Source organism: Xiphophorus couchianus, chromosome 12 (assembly GCF_001444195.1).
Source record: "Xiphophorus couchianus chromosome 12, X_couchianus-1.0, whole genome shotgun sequence".
NCBI classification, from domain to species: Eukaryota; Metazoa; Chordata; class Actinopteri; order Cyprinodontiformes; family Poeciliidae; genus Xiphophorus; species Xiphophorus couchianus.
The window spans coordinates 2,625,353-2,647,787 of record NC_040239.1 but is presented as its reverse complement, the minus strand read 5'-3'; the positions used below and the strand labels follow the sequence as shown (position 1 = coordinate 2,647,787).

General features: G+C 37.7%; 1 protein-coding gene across 3 annotated transcripts in view; it reads right to left on the bottom strand.

Moving 5' to 3' along the window:
* Nucleotides 1-7,431: 7,431 nt before the first annotated feature.
* dmrt1 (doublesex and mab-3 related transcription factor 1) overlaps nucleotides 7,432-22,435 on the bottom strand; it is a 39,193-nt gene continuing 24,189 nt past the window's right edge. For all 3 annotated transcript variants that reach the window (XM_028033572.1, XM_028033571.1, XM_028033573.1), the window contains one exon: nucleotides 7,432-8,910. In XM_028033572.1, the coding sequence (XP_027889373.1) occupies nucleotides 8,765-8,910 (146 nt within the window). In that variant the 3' untranslated portion in view covers nucleotides 7,432-8,764. The remainder of the gene's footprint in view (nucleotides 8,911-22,435) is intronic.

Genomic DNA, 22,435 nt, shown 5'->3' with positions numbered 1-22,435 from the left:
CATTTTATTGATTTTATTGTAGATAGTGATGGCTGTTGGCAGGAAAGATTTCCTGCAGCAGTGTGTATTACAGCAAATCTGAAGAAGCCTCTGACTGAAGATGCTCTGCTCTCCTAAGACTGTCTCATGATGGTCAGGGTTGTCCATAACGTTTGAACCATCATCTCCAGAGGTTCCACAGTTGGCCCTTAAATTATATTTAGCATTTTGTCATGGGGGCCCCAATCAGATGCTTAGCTCACATTGCCTTGGGCCGGCCCTGTATGTGAGCAGAACATTATCCCGCTTAACACACAAATTAACAATAAAACCCCCTGAAAGGTAGCTCTGCAGATTTATCCTTCATATTTATCCAACAAATACAATAAAAGCTGAATTTAAAGATTACATCCTTTAATGTCTTGTTTTGTTCACAAACAGAGGCGGTCCTTCAGTGAGCTTTTCCCTGGGCGGGCCCCCCTATCGGCATCATGGAAAATATTATTTTTTAAAATATTTTTTAGAGGAAATCTAGGCTGTATTATTTATTTATTTACGGCTTCACAAATTCAAAAAAAAAAAAGTAAAAATATGGCAATTTATATTTTGTGATTTTCACAAGAACTCTAAAGGCAATTTTCTAATAAATAGAATATTAATGTGAAAAATCTAAGAATGATTATTTCACTGAATCCATCATTTGAGAAAAATCATCAGAGGAAAATTTGACCAGCTGAAATATTTTAGACGTTTTTATGGAATATAAATATAAATGTCTTTAAAAAACAACAGAAAAAAAAACACTTTTTCTCCACTAAATATGAGTCTTAGAGAAACTGTAAATTGACATTTTATTAATTGCACATGATACAAAGCAATAAAAAAATTGCAGGTTAATTCAAATATGCATAGATTTTCCCTTCCCTTTACACATTGCGCCCTTGGTGCAGAGCCACATTCTCCATTTGAAAAATGCTACCATTTTTTAACTTCCTGTTATCTTCTTCGTGGTTGCCAGGGTCACATCCGTTGTTGGTCACGTGACTCATGTGCTTAAAAAAAAAATGTTTCCATGCAGTTTTGGCAAAACCTTTAATCTACAAACAAGTTTTTTTTAGTGTTCCCATTGAGCAAATTTATTTTCCAAATGTCAAATTGAGCCATTTTGTATTTGTGTTTTATTTTCTGGTCTTTAAGGTAAATATCACAACTTGAAGTCCACACGGCCATTTCAAAACCTTCTTTATTTGTTAGCAAACATCGCCTTTGTCTCTCTGAAGCTGATTCATTTCATTTCCTTCAGGGCGCTAAAAATTAATCCAAACAAACAGAACAGAGAGCACGCATGCGCACGGCTTTCGCACCTTTCACACTGCCGTGCATAACTTAGATGATTAGCTCTCCGTGTATAAAAGGGCCTTTGGGAACTGCGCTGAGGACGCTGATATGTCCCGTCCGCCGGACTAATAGAGGGCATTGAAACATAACACCGGACAAAGCCGGGCCCAGTTCTGACCGTAAAAAAGGTTTATTCAAGCAAATAATGGGATCCGAGCGGCGCGCCTCGCACAGAATAAGAGCCGGTAAACTTCACCGCATGGAGCCCGTCTCCAGGGCTATTAAGCTTTTAATTGGAAAATAGCAGAGGAAATTTCAAGGTGACTAGAGTGGCTTTGCTGTTTGTGCCGGCCGAGTAGATTTGTGGGAGTTAAAGTACCGGAGGCTTGCGGGGCGAACGCACAATAAATTTATTCATGTTGGGGGAAAACACAAACCGGAATAAAAGTTTACACCGCGCTGATGAGCTTCCCTTTAATTTGATGCGCTGCAAGTTGTGCACGCCGCGCGGCTGCCCGTGTTTTATGCTCTGCGCGGTTATTTAAACCCATGTCGGGATCATTACTGCGAAATAAACAACTGGCACCGGAAATTAGAGCGCAGTTACACCGGAAAGGGAGAAACGACCAGGAAGAAAGAAACACAAACGGCTGAAACGATTAATCGGATTGATCATCAACTAATTTAGTAATTGATGGATTATAGACTGAAAGGAAATTTCTGACAGAACAAAACAACCAGAGCAGCAATTAAGCCGAAACCGTAAAAAAGAAAATAGCATTTTCAGATTTTTAACTGAAAGGCATTTTGTTGACTTTTAGTCAATTATCTTCTTATTTAAATAACAATCTGGTTTATTTGTTTATTTTCATAGTTTAATGTATATCTACTATTGCACAGAAAATAATTTAGTGTTTGAAAAAATCTAAGAAGCAAAATTTTAATCCGATTAATTGATCAATTGTCAGAAAAATCAATAGAATAATTGATTACTAAAATAATTGTTAGTTGCAGCTCTAGATATAGTTAATAAAAGATTTAAATTTAATTTGAATTTAAAATTTATGCTCCAATTTAAGCTCCAAATTATTCAGAAATGAAAGATTTAGAAATTCATAATTAGATATTATACTCTGCATAACATTAAAATAAAAATGTGAAAGTTGTTGTTTGTCCTAAAATTATTAGTAAAATAAAAAACTGATTGTTTTGTTGTTCTTTTTTCTTTTTAACATTTGGTAATTTTCCATCATCAACAACTGTCACTTAAAACTAAAAATCTTGAAAAACATAAATTATACATTAAATATTACACACAAATAAATAAACTAGCAGTTTTCTCCATTTGAGCTCATCACTTCCTCATTGTGTTGCATCCTGGGAAAAGGTTCCCACTCCCGCCTTTTTCTTTTTATTTAAAGTGATAAAAACCATCGTCTTGGAGACGTGACAAAATTAAAGGGGCGGTAAAAACATTTTTACCTTTACATCATTTATAATGTTATTCACTCATCAGAACAGACCTGGAGGGTTGCTCGGATTCTTTCATGTTTGAGAAATCCTTTAATCTCCATGGCAACCATTCAGCTGCCCAAAATGCCTGAGTGGACTCTGCTCCGCCTTCAAGACACGGCTCCTCCCCCGCTCGGCTCCTTCAGACTAGCCAGCAGCAGTTAGCAAACAGCTGGTGGGTCAGCTGAGCTCGTTATAGGAGCTGCTGCTCAGAGCAACGCTGGCAAAACGTTGCTAAAGGGTTAAAAGAGGAGCCATGTTGTGATGGGTTCCTGAAGGCGAGGTTTCTTAAAGAGACAGAGGCCCAATTTCTAGGTGTTATATTACAAAATCTAATTTCTTTTAACTCATATTTGATACTTAAAGCATCTTCTAACAACTGAAGGTAACAGTTAGTGGATTTTGCTATAAAATGGCTCTACATGCGTGGAAAACATACTACTGCCCAATTAATAAAAAGCTTATTTTTCACTAACTCACACATTGAAGTTCAGTAAATATTTCTATGACTTAATGAGTAGTTCGCTAGTTGATCCTTTGACTTTATGACAGAGTTAAGGAAACATCTCGGTGCATCATGCCAGTTGGGAGTTCCCATGATGCATCAGTGCATGTTGTGGTGGGACGTTGCTGCTGGTGGGTAAAAGGTGAAGAAATGAGCAGAAGAGACAGAAAACCACAGCAGCATTGTGATCCGCTTACCTTAGTGTGTCTGTGTGTTTGGGTCAAAAACTGGTTCTGCAGAACTTTATGGCTGATGTGATGTTGGGGATTTTCCTGAAATCTCTGTTATGTTTGAGTTAAGAAATACAACAATTAGGATTTGAAGTGGGTGAAGCTAAAACCGGGCCAGTTGATGAGTTCTGGGTTCATTTGTTGCTCTGTCAGAAAATGACCTTTTTGAGTCTGTCTCAGTTACACAGAGCTGGGTAGATGCTCCAAAATGTATCTGTGCAATAGTTTTAATGTTCTTATATTTTTTATGGTAGGAACGAGGCGAGAGCTCATGGCTTGTTTATTGTTGTCATAGCAACTCCTTAGCAACTGGCTGCCAAGTTGGCTGTCAGTTACAAAGTTCCCGGAAGTGTGACGCCACAGGAGAGTTATGTATGTATTGGTGCTTTTGAGTTTTAATATTTAATACAAACAGAAATTCAAAGTTCGGTTCTGCAGCGTGAAGACGCGTCCGGACAGTTATTCTGTTTTAATGACTGCGGGGTCGAGCGGCGCTGACCTCGGCTCATTGTGAGCGGCTGATCGGGGGCGTCGCCGCCACTCAGGACTCCTGTCACACAGAGGCTGATTTAAAATCCCCAAACCCATTCAGAGCAACTGGGTTGACATCTGGATTAGAGAGATCAGTCATTCTTTTCTGGCCTGCAGCCAGGAAAACAGTCACTGATGCGTCTGATTCAGTAATCTGAGTTAAATTCCTGATTTAACATTAATGATTTATTTCTATTAAAGTCATATAATGTATTTAGGGTAAGAGCAAAAGTAGCACTACTTCAACATATTTTACTCAAGTGAAAGTAAAAAGTAGCCATCCAAGAAGTTACTCGAGTAAAAAAGTATTTGGTAAAAATCTACTTCAGTATTAAATAATCAAATGATCAATCATTTAATATTTAAAAATTGCATCCTCAGACTGGTCAGAATATGAAGCTCAGAGTGTCTTTAAAACTCGCCTCTGCAGTTTTAAATATTTCCTCCTTCACCTCTGAGCTTTGCAGACTTCCTGTCTGTAACGAGCCGCCATCACTCTGTCAGCCGCGATCCGGCCTGATTTTATCTATTACCGGAAGCCGTGATTCATGGAGGCCGTGGCAGCTCAAGGAAAAGCGACCCTGTGACACTTTCTTCCCGCCGCTGTACACGGGCCGGCAGCTACAGAAGGACAAGTCAGCGGCAGCGGTGATAAAACGGCCTTCCTTAACTAAACTCGTAAAGCACAAGGCGATAAAACTCAATCTTCTGTAAAATCCAATTAAGTCATTATCTGAGTGATTGTATCTTTAATTGAAAACAGAAGTGACAGTAAATTTCAGTGATATATCAGGATCAATCGATACTGCCGTACAATCTGGTCTCAAGAGGTGATTTATAATGTCAAAGCCTTATAGGTAACTCCACATTCTTCTCTCTAAAACCACTGGTGGATGAAATTAAGAGTAAGTGCGTTTCATAAAAAAACAAGACGGTCATGTTATTGATTACAGCAGATGGGGCAGAATCCAATGAACACCGTGCTGGAAAAGAAAATACAAGTAATTTTCTTTGTCTGGTTTTATGTTGTCCCCAGGACGACTTCACATTTACACTTCATCACTTCGCAGCACTTTTACTCCACTAAAACTTGTAGGGATGTAAACATGAAAGCTCCAAATTACGTCTGTGGCCAAACGTTGGAAATGAATCCTAATAAATTTAGACTGGAAAAGCCGAGTTTCCACTTGCATCCATTTCAGGTAATCCAAGAAAAAAAACTAAAACCCTCAGGTTACATATTTAGTGAGAAATTGGTTAGTTTGACACTTTACAATGGCTACCACTTTAATTAGACCTCTTGTTAAAGTAAATGAAAGTTATGTTTAACTTTATCAAATTACTCTTTCAAAAACGCTTATGACTGCCTGTTTTAATAGTTGAAATATACCTAAATAAAATATGCATAGTGGAAACCGACTGAGCTGCAAATATCTTCTTTTGAATATTTTAGACATAATCTATGAATAAAAGCTTCAATATGCTAATTTTCTGCAAATAATAGAGTTACGTTTCTGAACAAAACTAACTGTAATCAGTTAGACGATCGTTTAGTTAATTTTTCTGCTAGCTCAAAAGTTAACACTAAACATAAACATTAGCTATGCTAACGCTAGCGGACGCTAATGCTAAAGTGCTAACTTCAATTCATATTTATCCTTGTATGACTGTAACTTTGACATAATTTAAATGCTCTAGTAATAATGCTTATATCTTGTCCTCTGCTGTCGCTGTTTTATTTTGATTGTGTATTTTTTTTATGAAATAGTGATAAAAAAAAAAGAGAAGTGAGCAGAGGAAACGGAACTGCTCTGTAAACAAACTTTATTCCCTTCAAAATAAGAGCGCGCATATAAACGTCCAACTACTTGAAGATTTCTTAACTTAACCAAAAGCTTCAAAATAAATGGCGACATTATTCAACTAAAAGTTTACAACACAATCAAGCAAATTATTCCGCTAAACATTTTCAAAGTTAGCTAAAGTGAAAAATTAGCCCTTTCTGCTATTAGCAGAAACGTGTCCACCATTGCCTTTCTGTTTCCAATAACTGAAACCCCTTCTTCACTAGCAGCTACTCGGTTAGACTGGTTTTCCTTTGCCTGCTTGGTTTACTTGAATTTATCTCCACAACATTCATCAGACAATATCTACATGCTAACTGCTTGTTTGGGAATTATGACACAAATGTAAATGTGAGGTTTAACTTTAATTACAACCGTCTGCTTGGCTCAGATGAGACTAAGATTAAGATTTTCAGCAACAAACACTCCAGGTGAATTTGGAGTAATAAAAATAAAAAATAATAGTGTTGTGATGACTTTGTGAAGGCGAAGCTTCAGAAGACTTCTTAAAGAAACAGATGCCCAATTTCAAGACATTAAATCAGAAAGTCAAATTTCTTTTCAGTCATATTTGGTATATAAAGCATTTCGACAACAACTGAAGGTAACATAGTTACTTGATTGTGCCATAAAATGACACTATGTGCCTGGAAAACACGATACTGCCTCTTTAAGAATGATGGCGGATCTGTTTCTCTACAAGGAAACTGGAAAACTCATTAAAATGCCAGAAAATGTTGTAGAAAATGAAAACTGGCCAGATCATCTCCGATAGTTCACCACAAAATCAACCTTATTAAAAATGAGCAAAAAGTGACTGAAGAAAGTAATAAATGTTCAAACTGCTCTTCAAGTGGGGATTTTTTAAGGTTTGAGATTTAAAGATTTTCAGATAAATTCTACCAATATATCAAAAGACTAATGTTTTCTAAGGTTTTAAACACATGCTAATATGTTAGCAATGATTCAAATGTAAACCATTTATTGCTAATAAAGTGGTGAAATATTTTCACTTGTTTGCTAAAATTAAACCAAAAAAATCCTTACTTTAAATATATTTTCCAAAGTTTTCAGCCAGATATGAGGCTGCAAACACAACATTTCTCCATAAATGTTGTGTTATTGAGCGTTGCTTCAGCTCACTCTACAAGGTCGTCCCAAAGTGGGTAAAAAATTGTAAACAATAACCCGCGTGCGGCACCAACACCTCTGCTGAGAAGGGGTTAAATATACAATACACATGCAAATCCAGAGGAATAAACGAGGCCATAAATAAGCATCCGGCGCTCATCACACGCCCACAGAGAGAAGAGCAGCGGGATTTACGACCTGCCGCCTCGCTTTGCTTTTCTTAAACCTGGAGACAAACATTTCTAACCCAGGAAAACAACTTGGACTGCTTCTCAGCATTTACCACACTGCTGCTCAGAAAAAAAATATCTAATTTTTTTTGTGCAAAATTAAAAAATTGTTAAAATAAATTTCACAGATGTGAGATTAATGAGATTTATTTGCACCTGATGTGATTCTGTTGGAATAACAACATCGTGTCTGATTTGGGAAAATCAAAATATATGTCAGAAAGGGAGAATACAGTAAGATCCAGCGGCATCTAGAGGCTGATTGGCAAATTACAACCAAAACAAAAAACTCCTTCGCTCCAAACCGTTCAGAGTGATTAATACAAATCTTGTTTATTATAAAATAAAAATAAAAGGGAAAATTGCTCAACATAGCAGAAAAAACAATCCTTAAACAGAAAATTAACCTACTGGATTAAAAAAAAATACACCAAAGTAAAAGTTGCATTATTTATATTGTGTATAATGTGAAATTAATGCACACAATAAGTCCAATTAACCAAATTTCATTACTTAATTTAAAAAATAAAACCTTGATTGCAGTGTTTCAGGATGTAGTTTATAAAAAATACAAACTTGACCAATACAGCGATCCTAAAGTTTACACACCTGATAAAGTCGCAGGTCTGTCAAAAAAAAAGATAAATCCTTTAACTTTTCCCAAATATAATGACGCGCTAAACCCTCAGAATTAAACTGGAAATGAATCTTTTACAGGGAATAAAAGCTGTTTACATGCAACCATGTCTTTACCATGTTTGGATCTACACTGCAAAAACACAAAATCTTACCAAGTATTTTTGCCTAGCTTCTAATTCAAATATTTAATGCACTCAAAATGAGACAAAACTAATAAGTAACTATACAGCAAGAAATATGAGCTTGTTTTGAGTCAATAATTCCTTAATATTGATGAAAAAGTTCTAGCTATTTTGCTTATGATATGGTAAATATTACATGTTATAAGTCAAATAATCTGCCAGTGAAACATGTTTATTTTTTTAAAATCAATATTAAGGACCTATTGACTAAAAACAAGCTCCTATATAAATGTTATAAGACATTTGCATTAGGAAACTGACCAAAAATACTTAAGATTTTGTGTTTTTGCAGTGTTGTTTACAATTGTTCTGTTGTGATAATAAATGTTCTTTAACTGAATTGCACACATATATTCCACCTTAAGGTGTAAAATGTTTTGAAATAATACGTACAAGTGTGTAAATGTTTGAGAGTACTGTATTTTATTTTGTGTAATCTAATTTAGTCTTGATTTTTTTTTTTCTAATTAGGAATCATAAAAAAATAAAGTCAGTTTTTGGATGATTAACTCCCTTCAGTTATGAACAGAGACTCAGAGCAGAACAGAAATCAGGAACAAAAATCTGCTGTAACAGCTGAACAGTTTTCAGTTCAGGCGAGAACTTATCGTGGCATTCTTCTTCTTCTTCTTCTTCTAGTTTTTTAGTTGCTGGTGTCGCCACTGATGGTGTTGACGGTGAAGCTGGCCGCCTGGCCGCCAGCCTCGCACTCGGCCTTGTCATCGTTTAGAACCAGAGCGCTCATGGAGCGGCAGGTCATGGTCGAGTCGTAGCTGGTGGGTGAAAACGCTGCGGGGAGAAACACAGTCAGAGTTCACTTCCAGAACAAGTTTCACTTCAATATTCCATATTTATTCCGATTATCTGAGTATATTTTCCTCTTTTAAAGTGTGGATGGATAAACTCATATGTTTAGGTGATGGATCGGCCAAGAAGCTCTAACATGAGGTGTTTGCTAATTGCTCATGGCTAGTCTGAAGAAGCTCATCGGGGGAGGAGCTGCGTCTAGAAGGCGGGGCTACGTTCACCCAGATGTTTTGCCGTGGAGATTTAAGGATTTCTCAAACATGCATGAAAGAAAAACAGTTATGTTTTTAGTGAGAGAACATTATAATAGGATGTAAACCTAAAACAAGTTTAAATAATAATACTCCTTCATCTTCTGTTGAATCTTTTAAAATGCAGCTAAAACCTTTTAATTTATGCAAACTTTTATTTTGAAGGGGGATTTGTGACCCTTTCTATTATTCTTTGTCGTAAAGCATATTGCTGCAGTATGTGTGTATTCTCCAAATCTACGCCTGATGTTTGCATTTGCTTTTTTAAATATTTAAAATCGTTATGTTTACGTTGCAGTAAAGAAGAAAGTGTGAAATGTCATTTTTATTAGCTACTTTATCCCACAGAATATTTACAGATAATCTGTAATGTTTATTTTGAAGGATCTCTGTCAGATGACACAAATGAAATTCGTCCAGTCGTAGTAGCTTTTCCTGCTCTCCTCTCCTCAGCAGAGCTGGGAAGGAAAACAGGAGTAATTTTTCTCCTCATTAACTTCCTGATTGGTTTTGGACTCCGATTTTTGCTCGTCTGCAGTTTGTCACCAGTTCAGAACTGACAGCTCGATCGTTAACACTAATGTTGGAGTAGCTTTTGTTCCTCGGCGCTCTGTTTGTACAGCAGTAACAGCAGCGTGGTGAATTAGCACGCTCACTGTTAATTCTGCCTCTGTTCATCAGCAGGAAATCTACGACGCCATTAAAGGCTGGAACCGAGCGGACGTGTTCGTTTCCGCAGGGACGTTAAATCACGACACGTGTTCTTGGCATCGTTCGCTATCCTCTGCCCTGCTGCGTAATGAAACCACTGAAACAGCAGAAAGCCTTGTTCTCAATTAGCAGTGGAGGCCTGTTGGTTTACTAACCAACTGTCAGCTGATTGTTAGTATCTGCATGTTTATCTGTGTCTCACTTATTGCAGCGACCTCATTCCATACCCAACGTTTTCAGGAGAAAAAATCCAGCTTTCGTTTGTCCGATCAGGGGGATTTTATTGACATCCGATGATTCAAAGTAATTCTCTGTCATCTATTCAGTTTACTGTAAGAAAATTATGTTAATTAACACAAAACAAACAATATAATCTGTTTTTTTGAGAACACGAAGAACAGAATCTAGAAATAGTGAGTTTTCTGGATTCCTTCCACAGTCAAATTGTAACTCTTAATGACTGGTTACTCTAAGGATGCTTTCAAACCTGACAGTCCAGTAGACTCTGTTTGATTGGGATCAAAATTTCTTCCATTTTTCCACAGCTCTGAGTCAAACCAACCAAACCCTTTGAGCAACTTGTTCCCCTCTTTGCCTGTAGGGGCGCTGCACCAAACATCACTGAAGGGAGGGCCACAAAAACCTCTGAAGAAGACACTGAACGCAACTTCCTTTTTCACAAAACGTAAACAATAATGGAGTAGCATCAGATTTTAGTGGTTGTAGGATTTCACAAGCCAATTCTCCCGCTAGCGCTAGTTAGCGCGTTTGTTTTGGTGGTATTTACCCAGAATTCCCTGTGCTGTCGTCCACTTCCTGCTTTTGGAGCTGTCTCTGGTCTGCTTGGCGCTCACATTCACAGCCAAATCATTCACTTCAACCAAACCAAGACTTAGTTTGCATCAGAGTTATGAACCTCCTGAAACGAACCGAACGCGACGCCGACGACCAGGAACAGACGACGGATGGTTGGAACGTTGTGAAAACTTTGGAAAATTCAAAATCAAGTTATGAGTTTCAGTGTATTTATCATCATAATACATCAAAAATCGTTGTCTAACGATAGAAATAGAAACAATTCTGAATGTGAAAGTGTCGGAACGTTGTGTGAAATGGAAGTAAAACCTGAATGTATTGACTTACAAATCTCACAAACAGTTCAGGAGGCGGTTTGTAACAAGACAAACTTCACCTGAGAAAGTTTTGTTTCTGGAATGAACTTCTGCCCTTCTTGCAGTCACTCAGCACTATATATATAAGGTTTCTAAACTATTAAACTGTCTTTGTGTGGACTAACAAAAGGAAGCTTTTTTAACCTCCCACTTGTCCTGTTGGGAAAAGGAGGGAGGGTTTCAATGAAGGTGCAATCATTTCTGCTGCTGCCAAAAAACGGGAGGGGAACAAAAGCCCAGATGTGAGAGTAGATGGTAATTCAGTCTGATCCAGAGAGGATAAGCGCTCTGTGGCTTTCATACTCCACACTCACCACCCGTACCGATCCAACGAGATAACGCTTAAGTAAACACAGAAATCTGCCAAGACACAAATCAAATATAACGTATCTTAGTAGCGTTAAATATGAAGAGACAGTTAGGAAAATATCACTCTGTACTTCTGATTTTAGCTTTAAAAATAATCGACTTGAACTTAAGTAAGCAGAACTTATGGTCACATGAGTTAAAAATGGTGAAAATAAAAATAAAAAAACTAAAATAAAAGCCTATAAAATGGTACATTTTTGTAGGAAAAGCATTTAGTTTTCAATTTGCTTTTAGTTTGATTAAATAAATGTATTCTCAGTTTAAGAACAGGATGTGAGTTAAGGTCTGTCCTGATAAAACATTTCTGCTATTGCGATAAACGATAATATTGTTGTTTTGACACCATTTTCAAGTAAAATAAAGGTAATAATATGTAATAAAGGAAGAAGACATTCTCAACTCTGTAGTCTAATGAACATTTAACACTGGAACATTTTAAATATCCAAAATAAAGAAACAAAAACAACAGAAACAACAAATAAAATAAATTATGAAGTCTGTAAATAAAAGTATCCTTAAAAAAATTTTAGTTGAGACCTAAACACCAGAATTTTATCATCCAGTTTTTGTCGAAATAGAAAAACAATGTGATGTAGAGGGAAATTAATGAGTTTGGTTTAATGTGTCATGTGATTAACTGATCAATTGATTAATTGATTAATTGCGACGGGCCTATTTTTTTCAAAATGTTTGGTATAGTTAGCGAAGTTTAATAAATCAGCAAAGTCAGCTTTTTATTGGAAGAGTCTTGATAAACGTGGTTATTGTAAAGTCTTAGTTATACAAAGACAAATACTCTGTGTTGCACTTAACATTTTTAATTTTAAGAAAATCATGTCGGAAATAATTTTACCCTTATTTCAAATAAAATGGATGAGTCAAATTTGCATCATTCTTGAATTGCAGCACAAGTTCAGTGAAAGGGCCACAAAGGGCCCCGGGGCCACAGTTTGGGCCCCCCTGATTTAGAGGAAGAAACTGCGAGACGTTCTGGAAGAGGCAGAAGAATCGTTCTTCACCTGTGTGAATGTGTAGGAGGCGTTCAGGGCCGGCAGCGTTTAGTGAGGCTGTTATGAAGGAGAAAAAATTAAATCGCAGGGATGAAGAGTTGCCTGTCACATGACAAGGTTGCCCTGAGATTAAATGGCAGCCATTAAAATGATACGAGGTGTCTAAAAAAAAAAAAAGCAGCCCCGGTCGGACCCATGTGTGTCCAGCTTGTAAAGATGGACGCTCCCGTCTGTGGCTGCTCATCACGCCATCGGAGCGGCTGCAGGAGTTAATGGCCCAGAAAACGGAGCCAAAGATCAGGCGGGCGGCCGGGCTTTAAACAGCCAACGCATTCAGCCGACGTTCAGCAGGCAGACCTTCACCCTGCAGGCCCAGATCGCTCACCAAAAAGCTTCTGACTCTAACACACTGCAAACATACTAAACCTCACAGAGTAGTTCCTACTAAAAACACTTTAAATAAGGGAAAACCAACTTTCAGCAGGATACAGCCAAAGTCAGTGATTTGATAAGCAGTTGTGAGCAGAGGAGCCAAAAACTGTATTCAAGTAAGAGCAGCACTACTTTAACATATTTTTACTCAAAAGTAAAAGTAAAAAGTATCCATCCAAGAAATTACTCAAGTAAGAGTAAAAAACTATTTGGTAAAAACTCAAGCACTGATCAAATTATCAATCATGTAACATTTAAAAATGATGTCATCAGACCGACCAAAATATAAAGTTACGTGGAAATTTTAAGGAATAAAATTACAATAATTCATCAGTAACAAAAAATAAAGAAATGTTTTCAAAATCTGTTTTTTCCAATAAAGATTTGATTAAACTTTAACAAAAACTGCCGGTGTGTGTCTGTGTTTGGTGAATTTTTAGTTAAACATTTTTGTTTTTCATTCAGTGGGTAGAAAATTCAGAAATTTTACACCAGTAAAATACTTCATAATAAAATTACTCAAGTAAATGTAAAAAGTACAACATAGTAAAAATACTCCTAAAAGTATTATTTTTTCAAAAAAAATAGTCAATAAACGTAACTAGTTGCTGCCCAACTCTGATTAGAACAAGACATTTTTCCTTTAAGAGAAATAATCTGCCAATTAAACCTGAACTTTTTCATCAATATTAAGAAATTATTTACTTAAAGAAGCTCCTATTTCTTGTTAAAAAGTTACCTGTTAGTTTGGCCTTATTTGAGGTGTAATGAGATATTTGCACTAGAAACTAAACCAAAAAAACTTGGTAAGATTTTGTGCTTTTGCAGTATATTAATAAACTTTTTAAAATCTGTTTTCTTTTAAAATTAAGCTTTTACTAACCAAAGCTTATATCTTTTATGATTTTTGTTTTTTAAAATACTTACTGGGATTTTCTGTGACAGAACAACAGAAAGTGGCTCATAATCGGAAAGTTGAAGAAAAAGAAAAAAATATTTTGAGCGTTTTATGCATAAAAATCTGAAAGGTGCGGTGTGGATTTCCCAGTGTCAATAAACATGGACTCCTCTGACCTTTTCCATGTGTAAATAAAAATAAGCACAGAGGTGATCCTTATTTGAGTCTTACACATTTAGGAAACATGCTTTGCTCACAACTTTTCCTCTTTTTCAAGAAAAAACTCAAAATGTTTTTGTTTTGATCAGCAGAACTGTGATGCTTGAGCTGCTTCTAATTTTAAGCCACATCAAACACTCTAATCAGTGAACTCAACCGGGTCAATAAAAGCTTTTGCATTGCCATTATTACGGACTATTCATTTTACTGTCTGCTGTTAAATCTTCCATAAATTACTCTCTCTCGTCTCGTCAAACTGAGAAGCATTGAGACAGTAGTTTAAAGGGACGGAGCCGCTTTTGAAGCAATTAAGATGTTTAAAGAAACACTTAGAGGCTCATTATTGGTTTGCAGTGGAGCCGATGTGAGCGGAGGACCAATGCGGTTTGACAGAAGGCATCAGGCGCTAAGGTCAAAGGCTAATTAAGCAGAGACGACCCTTTGCTCCTGCATTGTTAACCAATCTGTCCCCGGCGAGGACGACCGCCAGAGAGGCGTGACGCCGCCGCCGTCTCCGCGCTAAATCTCCATTTTGGCTACTGTGCCCCATCAGCTCGCAAAATGGCACGTCGGAGGGTCGCCGGCGTTCTGACGGGATCCATCCAAGAGTTATGGATATGCAATAATGAGCTGAGGCGGCCGATCGATGTTTGCGTGACTTTTCTATCATTGAGCTTTAAACAAGAGATTAATTGTGAGTCGACAGAGTAAGAAAAATGCCAAAGTAAAGGACACAGGAAGAGTGAAATATATCGCCGCGGTAAAGCTGTCAGACGTGTTTATTCAAGTCGTTCAACTGTTTCAGAGAGCTGCCATGGAAACATCATTTAGCAACGCACACCAACATCAGGAGGCTGAGGAGAGTAAAACGTTACTAAGTTTGTTTTATCAGAAAATCCTGAGGAAGCACGCTCTGCTAAATCTGGAATAATAATAATATAATTTATTTATTTAACACTTTTCTAAAATCTCAGACATTTTACCAGAAAAAAGCACATACATGAAATAAAATCATAAAAGGAAAAAAAAACAAATAGTTTAATATAGATATATTTTAACAGTTTAAAGTAAAGTACTTTAAACTAAACAGATTAAATTTTAAATTGTCAACTGTTATTTTTGACAAAAGTAAACAATTAAAAAAGAAAAAAGAAATTCTGGTGGAATCTAAAGTAGTTTTTCTTTTATTGTTTTCAGAGACAAAACAACCATATTCAGTTAGACCTGGATGTAGCCTCAGCGTTTTACTTTAAAAAATAAACTAACCAACAGGAAATAGCATTCTGTAATTACTTGTGCTGGGACTTTAACACATTCATTTAGAACACATTAAAAATTTCAACGCAATTAATTGCTTTTTTTTTTGCAGCTGAAAACTTTGTATTCAGGCATTTTTGGTATTCATGCCAGGCCACCAGATGGCGCTGTGATTTTAGCATGTCCTTGGATGTGCAGGTTAAGTAAGTGTTATCCGTTTTGTTGTTCTCTGCGTCCAGTAAACCCAACAGTTTTCACACCTGCAGGGGGCATCCACAAAAAGTTTCACTCTCTTTGAGAGCTGGTTTTAAAAAACGTGTTCCTGTCACTGGATTGGAACAGAAATGCTTCGGTTCTCCTCTGTGTTAAAGGGGCCTAAAGGAGGTGCTGCCATGCGATTGGTGATTTCCTATTTATGTCTGCAACACATTAAACAGGGAGACCACCAGATAAGGAGGCTGGATAGATGATATCTCCATGTTTTGCATCCTATCGCGCCCCAAACCAAGACCAACATCGCTTTAATTAAAGATGACTGAACGCATGAAGAGGCAAATTTTACCAAAGTTCACAAAAAGCACTTGTTACAATGAGTCAAAGACAAACTCTTTCCTGAGACTTTCCTAAGTGTCTTCAGATAGAGGCTTCTTCAAATTTGTTGTAATACAGACTGCTACAGGAGCTCTTTCCTGCCAACAGCCAACACATTTACAATAACTCCATGAAAATATGAATTAATGAGTTATAACAACATTTAATGTCCCTAAAATCAATAAAGCATTTTAAAATTTTAATTAATGTAACAAACTGCAGGTGAAATAAGTTTCTGTTGAGCAGAAATGGAACAGAAGTTTAATCTCTTTCAGTTTTCCTCCTGTAAAACCACTAAACCAGGGAAATGTTGGACGCTCTTATCAGATGCTGAGACTTCAGGTTCAGCAGAAGGACATTTCAGATTCAACAGCATTCGACAGAACCATTTCATTTCACTTCAAGCCAGCAGGACGGTGTGTGTGTGTGAGTGTGTGTGTGTGTGAGAGAGAGAGAGAGAGAGAGAGTCAGAAAGAGAAATAGAGAGTGAGGATAAAAGGACATAAACTACACAGCCCTGGCCATTTAATGTCTCCACAGCCCCAGGCCTGTGTTAATGGTGGTGTTGTACAACACATTACTGTGGTGCTTGTGCCCTGAGCAGACAATTATACTGGTATTTAGCCCCAGAGGCTATCAGGGCACTTAGCAGCACCACGGGCCGGGGAGGACGGCTTGACAGCTCTCACAGGAGTTTTATTCTGTAATCAAGAACCAGGAGAAACGCTAAAATAAGAGCTACCAGGTTCCCAGGGGCCTCCAGTCAAACATCCCTTCAGCTTACAGAAACAGCTCAGAGAAACATTCTCATTTACTGACTTTACATCTAAACTGGCAGATTTGTCAGGTTGTAACTGAGTTTTAATATGAATCTAATGAAAGTGGACTGAATGAAAAATAAATAAAACTGGATCTGTTTCCTGTAAACGCCTTTCAGGTGACTTTAAGTTAGAAAAACAGCTAAATCATAGTAATGTGTTAAACCGAATTTCATAAAAGGACTTTTGACAAAAATAAGTTATTTTTGTGCTATTTACTATTGGATCAGGTCAAAACTGATATTACAATTAGGGATAAAACTTGGGGCTGATATCGATATCCGATATTAATTTTGTTGTTATGGCTAATAAAGTTATTTACCAATATTATATACTGTATATGCTATGTATATTTCTTTACCGTTTCAACACCTTTAGAAAGAAGTGACCAGAAACAAACAGCAACAAGATGAAAATATAATATTTTTTTATGTTTATATTTAATGTGAAAGGTCTGGAACATGTAGGATAATGTAATGTAAATGCACAAAAGCCTTTGGGGGAAAATGACTGTAAAAATGTCAGGAGAACAGTTTGAACATCTAAAACTTTTTCCACATTTTGTCTCATTGCAGTTTAATTTATTGGACTGATACCGATACGCTAAAAAATAACTAAAATCAGACGATACCGATTTAGTGCTGATATATCGTGCATCCCTAATTGCAATTAGGTTTGTTAACTCAGAGAAGTTAGTTTATCTTAGACCAGAGGAATATATTTTGTCTTAATTTTGACAAAATTGTAACGTAACTTTTAAAACTATATTTTTTTTAACATATTTGTTGAAACTGTCACCATGTCATGGCAGCTTGGTATGAAACAGAGCTGTAAAATAATCAGTATGTTGTTTCTCCGCCACAAGAACACTAAACAGCCAGTACCTAAGGTTGATTGGCAGCGCTAAGACCCGCCTCCTTGCTCTGATTGATTGATTTTGGTACATTTCTTCAGATGGTAATAGAAGCTCAGGGAGGAGGTGGAAGGGATTTTAAACTGTCACAACATGGTGACAGTTTTGATAAATACTTAGCAAACATATTTTTATAAAAGTTACAAACTGCAGCTTTAAATGTAATTTTCAAACTTTTTCTCCATTGCAAAACCACAAAATCTTACCAAGTATTTTTGGTCTAATTTCTAGTATAAATATCTTAGTAAGCTTGAAATAAGACAAAACTAACTTACAAGAAACTTTTATGAAGGATATAGGAGCTTGTTTTAAGTCAGTAATTTCCAAATATTGATGAAAAAGTTTTAGTTCCACTGACAGATAATTTTACTTATGACATTTTTCCCATGTTATAACTGAAATAATCTGCTAGTGCTGCTAGTACTTTTCAATGAAAATTAAGGATTTATACACTTAAAATAAGCTCCTATATCTTTCAGAAAAGTTATTTGTAAGTTAGTTTTGTATTATTTCAAGCTTACTAAGATGTTTACACTATAAATTAGAGCAGACATATGTGCTAAGATTTTGTGTTTTTGCAGTGTCCTGTTGGTTTCACCTCTGGTAATGAATCAACAGAGTAAATGTGTTAAAGTTGGTGACGTTCTGAACTTATCAGCAATGAACTCTGGCTACATGACATGAAACAGTGCTTACTTTGAAAAGGTCACCTCTTTGCGGCGCGGAACCGATTTCTGATTCGTTTAGGTTTAATAAATCCGAAAGAGTGAGCGGCCTTTGTGGCATCTCAAAAATGAGCGTGAGGCGAAGGTTTGTGATGGTAAGTAATCTGACCTGAAAGCAGCTAAAAGCCACTTTACACACGAAACAAAGAAACGCAGCGGCGGCAGCTTCTTGGTTGTTTTTTTTTCTTTGCTTATTCTTCAGAGGGAGGCTGACAACCTGAAACGACAGACTTTATACGCAGTAACTCACGCTGGTGTACAGTAGGATATAGATTGAAGTGAGAAAAATCAATAGAATATCATCTAGAAAGATAGTAATGGATTTCTAACTTAATGGGCTCACACAGGTCTATCGATTAGCAGGATGAAAATCTGCAATACTTCAACAATCTGATTTGCATTTAAATTACAGTAGGCGCTGTGCTGACACCAATATAACAACACAGACAAACGTATAGCCGGCCGAGCGGCGCTCCATCATCACGTCTGACTGCGGGCTAAATCCGCTTTTAGAAAAGTAAAGGAAAAGTTGCTGTGCTGAGAGATAACCAACTTCTAAATTCTGTTGGTCGGGACAAGGACAGAAAAATGTCACCTACGAGTCTGAGGCGACCATAACTCTGGCTGGGCAGCTCATCGTGAGGCGGCTGTTTGTGGAGAAACACTGTGGATGTCTCTGTGTATGTGTATATTTGTACTGAGTGGGTGGGTGGGAGTGGAGGCGACGTGAGATGAGATGTTGAGAGGGGAGGGGAGTTTGATGGACTGCACTGTCACCTCCCGGCCGGCGATTTACAGCGGCGCGGCTGCTGACGAGCGCGGGGCAGTAAACAGGCCGGCCGGGGGCGTATTTCACAGCGAGCTGGCTTTTATGAAGAACACCGGGATGGCTCTGCCCACGGCTCCGCCCGCACCGCCGTGACGGATGGAGAAAGACGCATGACAAGCTTCATCATTGTTTGTAAATCTTAACTGTTCCCGCTCACTAACTCCAGAAGGCAATTTTGCGGAGACAGCGAGAGGGGGGGAGGAAGAGTGAGAAGGAGGAGGAAGAGGTGAGGAGGGGAGGGGAAAGGACAGCGTGGCACACTTGAAGGTTATTTGGATCTCTGTATTTGGCCAAATGATTAGCCTTATCCTGGGAGGGAGATAAATCTGCCAGGCGCCGTGTGGGAAGGGAGGGAAGGAAGATCACAGGAACCGTTTCCTCCGTCTGATCCCAACCAAACATGGTTTTACTTCACATCAAGTTCCAGGCGCACGCTGCTTTCTGTAACCTGCTTCTTCATTACAAATGTTTGCAAATATTTGTCGCTATTCGGCTAATGTCAAAAAAACTAAATTTTGCAGTTGCGATGTTTCTATTAAATAAGAAATTAAATTAAACTCACGTTAACAAGTCACTAAAAATAATGCCGGCGACTGACGTAAACAGTTACAGATATATCCATCATTCAGCCAATCATAGCAGAGGTTGGCGTCTTATTCAGGTGTTGGAGCGACAAACTCCGCCTACTTGGGAGCGGCTACGTCCACGGCCTTTTTCTGGAAATTATAGTCAGCCATTTTACCGAAGAGCTACGAATTCAACACGTTTGAATGATGCACAACTTCTTATGAATTGTGTGATGCTGAGAGCAAATAAAACACCTCATCCCAGCGAAGAAACTTTTATCGAAAAAATGCATTTTCAAAATTGCAGTGTTTCCATATTGTCGTAATTGCAAGTTGTGTAATTTTAAGGTCAGTTGAAACGCAGCTGCTGACACACAAGCTATACCAGAAACAACAGCGATGGCCAACAAACGCGCTTCTCTCGACCCACTCGGTTTTAATTTATGGTTCTAAAAATGATCTGCTGGAAAAGATTATTGTTGTGTTCAAGTTGTGCTAAAATGAGTTAGACAATCAGCAAAGCTATTCAAGGCTAAAATAGCATCTCAATGCTAAACATGCACAGACGCTAACGCTAATGTCAGCGTCCACAGTCCACTTTTCTAAAGAAACACCGGAAAACTAAATGGCCAGAATAACACATTGTATCAATCTGATAGCTGAACAGCATTTCAAAAGCAATAAATATATTTGCTTTTGCTCTTAAATATATTTGCTCATGTCTATTTATCCAATAATTTAGCAGCAAAAGAGATTTTTAATTTGTCAATAAAGAGTTTTCTAAAAAAACAAAAAAAGATTAATTAATTACAATTAACTCAATTAATCAACTCCCACCACAATTGTGTATACTTAAATATTTTTATTGTGCATGTAGATGTGACAGATTAGAATCTCAGTAACTTGTGTTGCTTTTGTTTTTACTGTTTTATTTCGAGAGATAAAATAAAAAAGATGAATATAATTAGACCTGATGTGAAGGTGTATTGAAACAGATCCCAGGGATCAGTGTGCTGGACGCACATTTCAGGATCCTGCACACTGCAAACTGTGTTTGTTAAGCTAAGAGGATGCTCTTCGTGTTAGCTTCAGTCCTGCAGTATAAAAGATGATGGTCAGATCTGCTTATAAACAACCTGCTTTGTAAAAATCAGAATTTAAGATTCAGCATTGAACCTGCAAACCTCTAATAGGCTATGGGAATAAATACTTTTTTTTTTAAAGGTGAATTGACACTAAAAGTGGGACCACCGGCTGAGATTGTTGTTTTCTTGTAATGGAGCATGGCGGTTCAGGGTGGAGCTGACGTGGGACCCTCACAGCAGAGGGACAGCTGAAGGTGGTAAACAAGCAGCGCTACAAGGTCAGATGTGGGGGTCCTAAGCTTTACGATGCTGGTGGAGTCATCGCTCCCTTTCAGGAAAACCAAGGCTGATGCTGTGATTCTGACGCTCTGTCTCTGTGTCCTTCTCATGAGAAATTAGATCTTACTATGAGAAAAACACAGATACAGAAAACACTGGGTTCCTAGCATAAAAATGTCCCACCAAATGCCAAAAACGCATTAGCTCAGCTCAAGTGAAACATTAGAGAGAACAATAACAAATTAGGCTGATAAAGCCATGATAAATAAATAACACATATTGCAAATGAAAGGGACTTCAGAGGAATTTCAAATTAAAAATCGACTCTTTGCTGTATATTGTCACTCTGATACTACATGGTTCTGCTCATCAACCTTCCTTTTCTTTAAACCCACAGGCCAGGATGTTGGACAGAAACATGATTAAAACATATTTACTTATCAGAAATACTTTCCACGGGTGTGCCGTGGTGGCGTAGTGGTTAGCGCGACCCATATTTGGAGGCCTTGAGTCCTCGACGCGGCCGTCGCGGGTTCGACTCCCGGACCCGACGATGTTTGCCGCATGTCTTCCCCCCTCTCCTTCCCCGTGTCCTGTCAGTCTACTATCATATAAGGGACACAAGAGCCCACAAAAGACCCTCTGGAGGGGTAAGAAAAAAAAGAAATACTTTCCAGATCTAGTTTCTGACCCTGACAACAGACTTTTTATTTTTGCATCAGCTTAGATTGAAAGTGTGTGAGAATATCCTCCATGCTGGAAATATGAAAGACACAAATAAACAACGTGTCATCCTCAGTAAAACAGACATTAAAGTAGTTAAGGCAACACATTTAAGAAGTATCTTCAAAAGGTTATTATTGATGGTGATGCTGTGAGCAATAGGAACCTCCAGTAGCAGTCAGTCTTACAACGAATATGAAAAGGCCTCTGACTGAAGACTGTTACTCATGACTGTTATGACATGCTAACAGCTCAACATGGGGCAGCAGAAACGATATTCCAAAATGTCCTGGATGACATCATCAGTTGGTGGGAAGTACTGCTAATCCGCCTCATTTGCTTTTGCCACTCCTCTTCAGATCTTTGTGTGTGATCTTATGATCCGAAGGTAAGAGAATAACTAAAATAAGCCTGAAACAATCAAATAATTTGGGTTAAACTATTCAGTGCTTTTTGGTCTGAATAAACAGTCCCATAAGTCTGAACTGGAATCCGCACCATCTTATTAGGCACAGTGGACACATGTGGACACTCTTAACCAACGCGAAAGAGAAAGATATATGAACAAAATGGCTGCTGTCGGGATTGACCCATATGAGACAGAGAAGGAAAATATGTCAGACGATGTGGAGAAGCTGCCACCGATCTCATGCTACGAT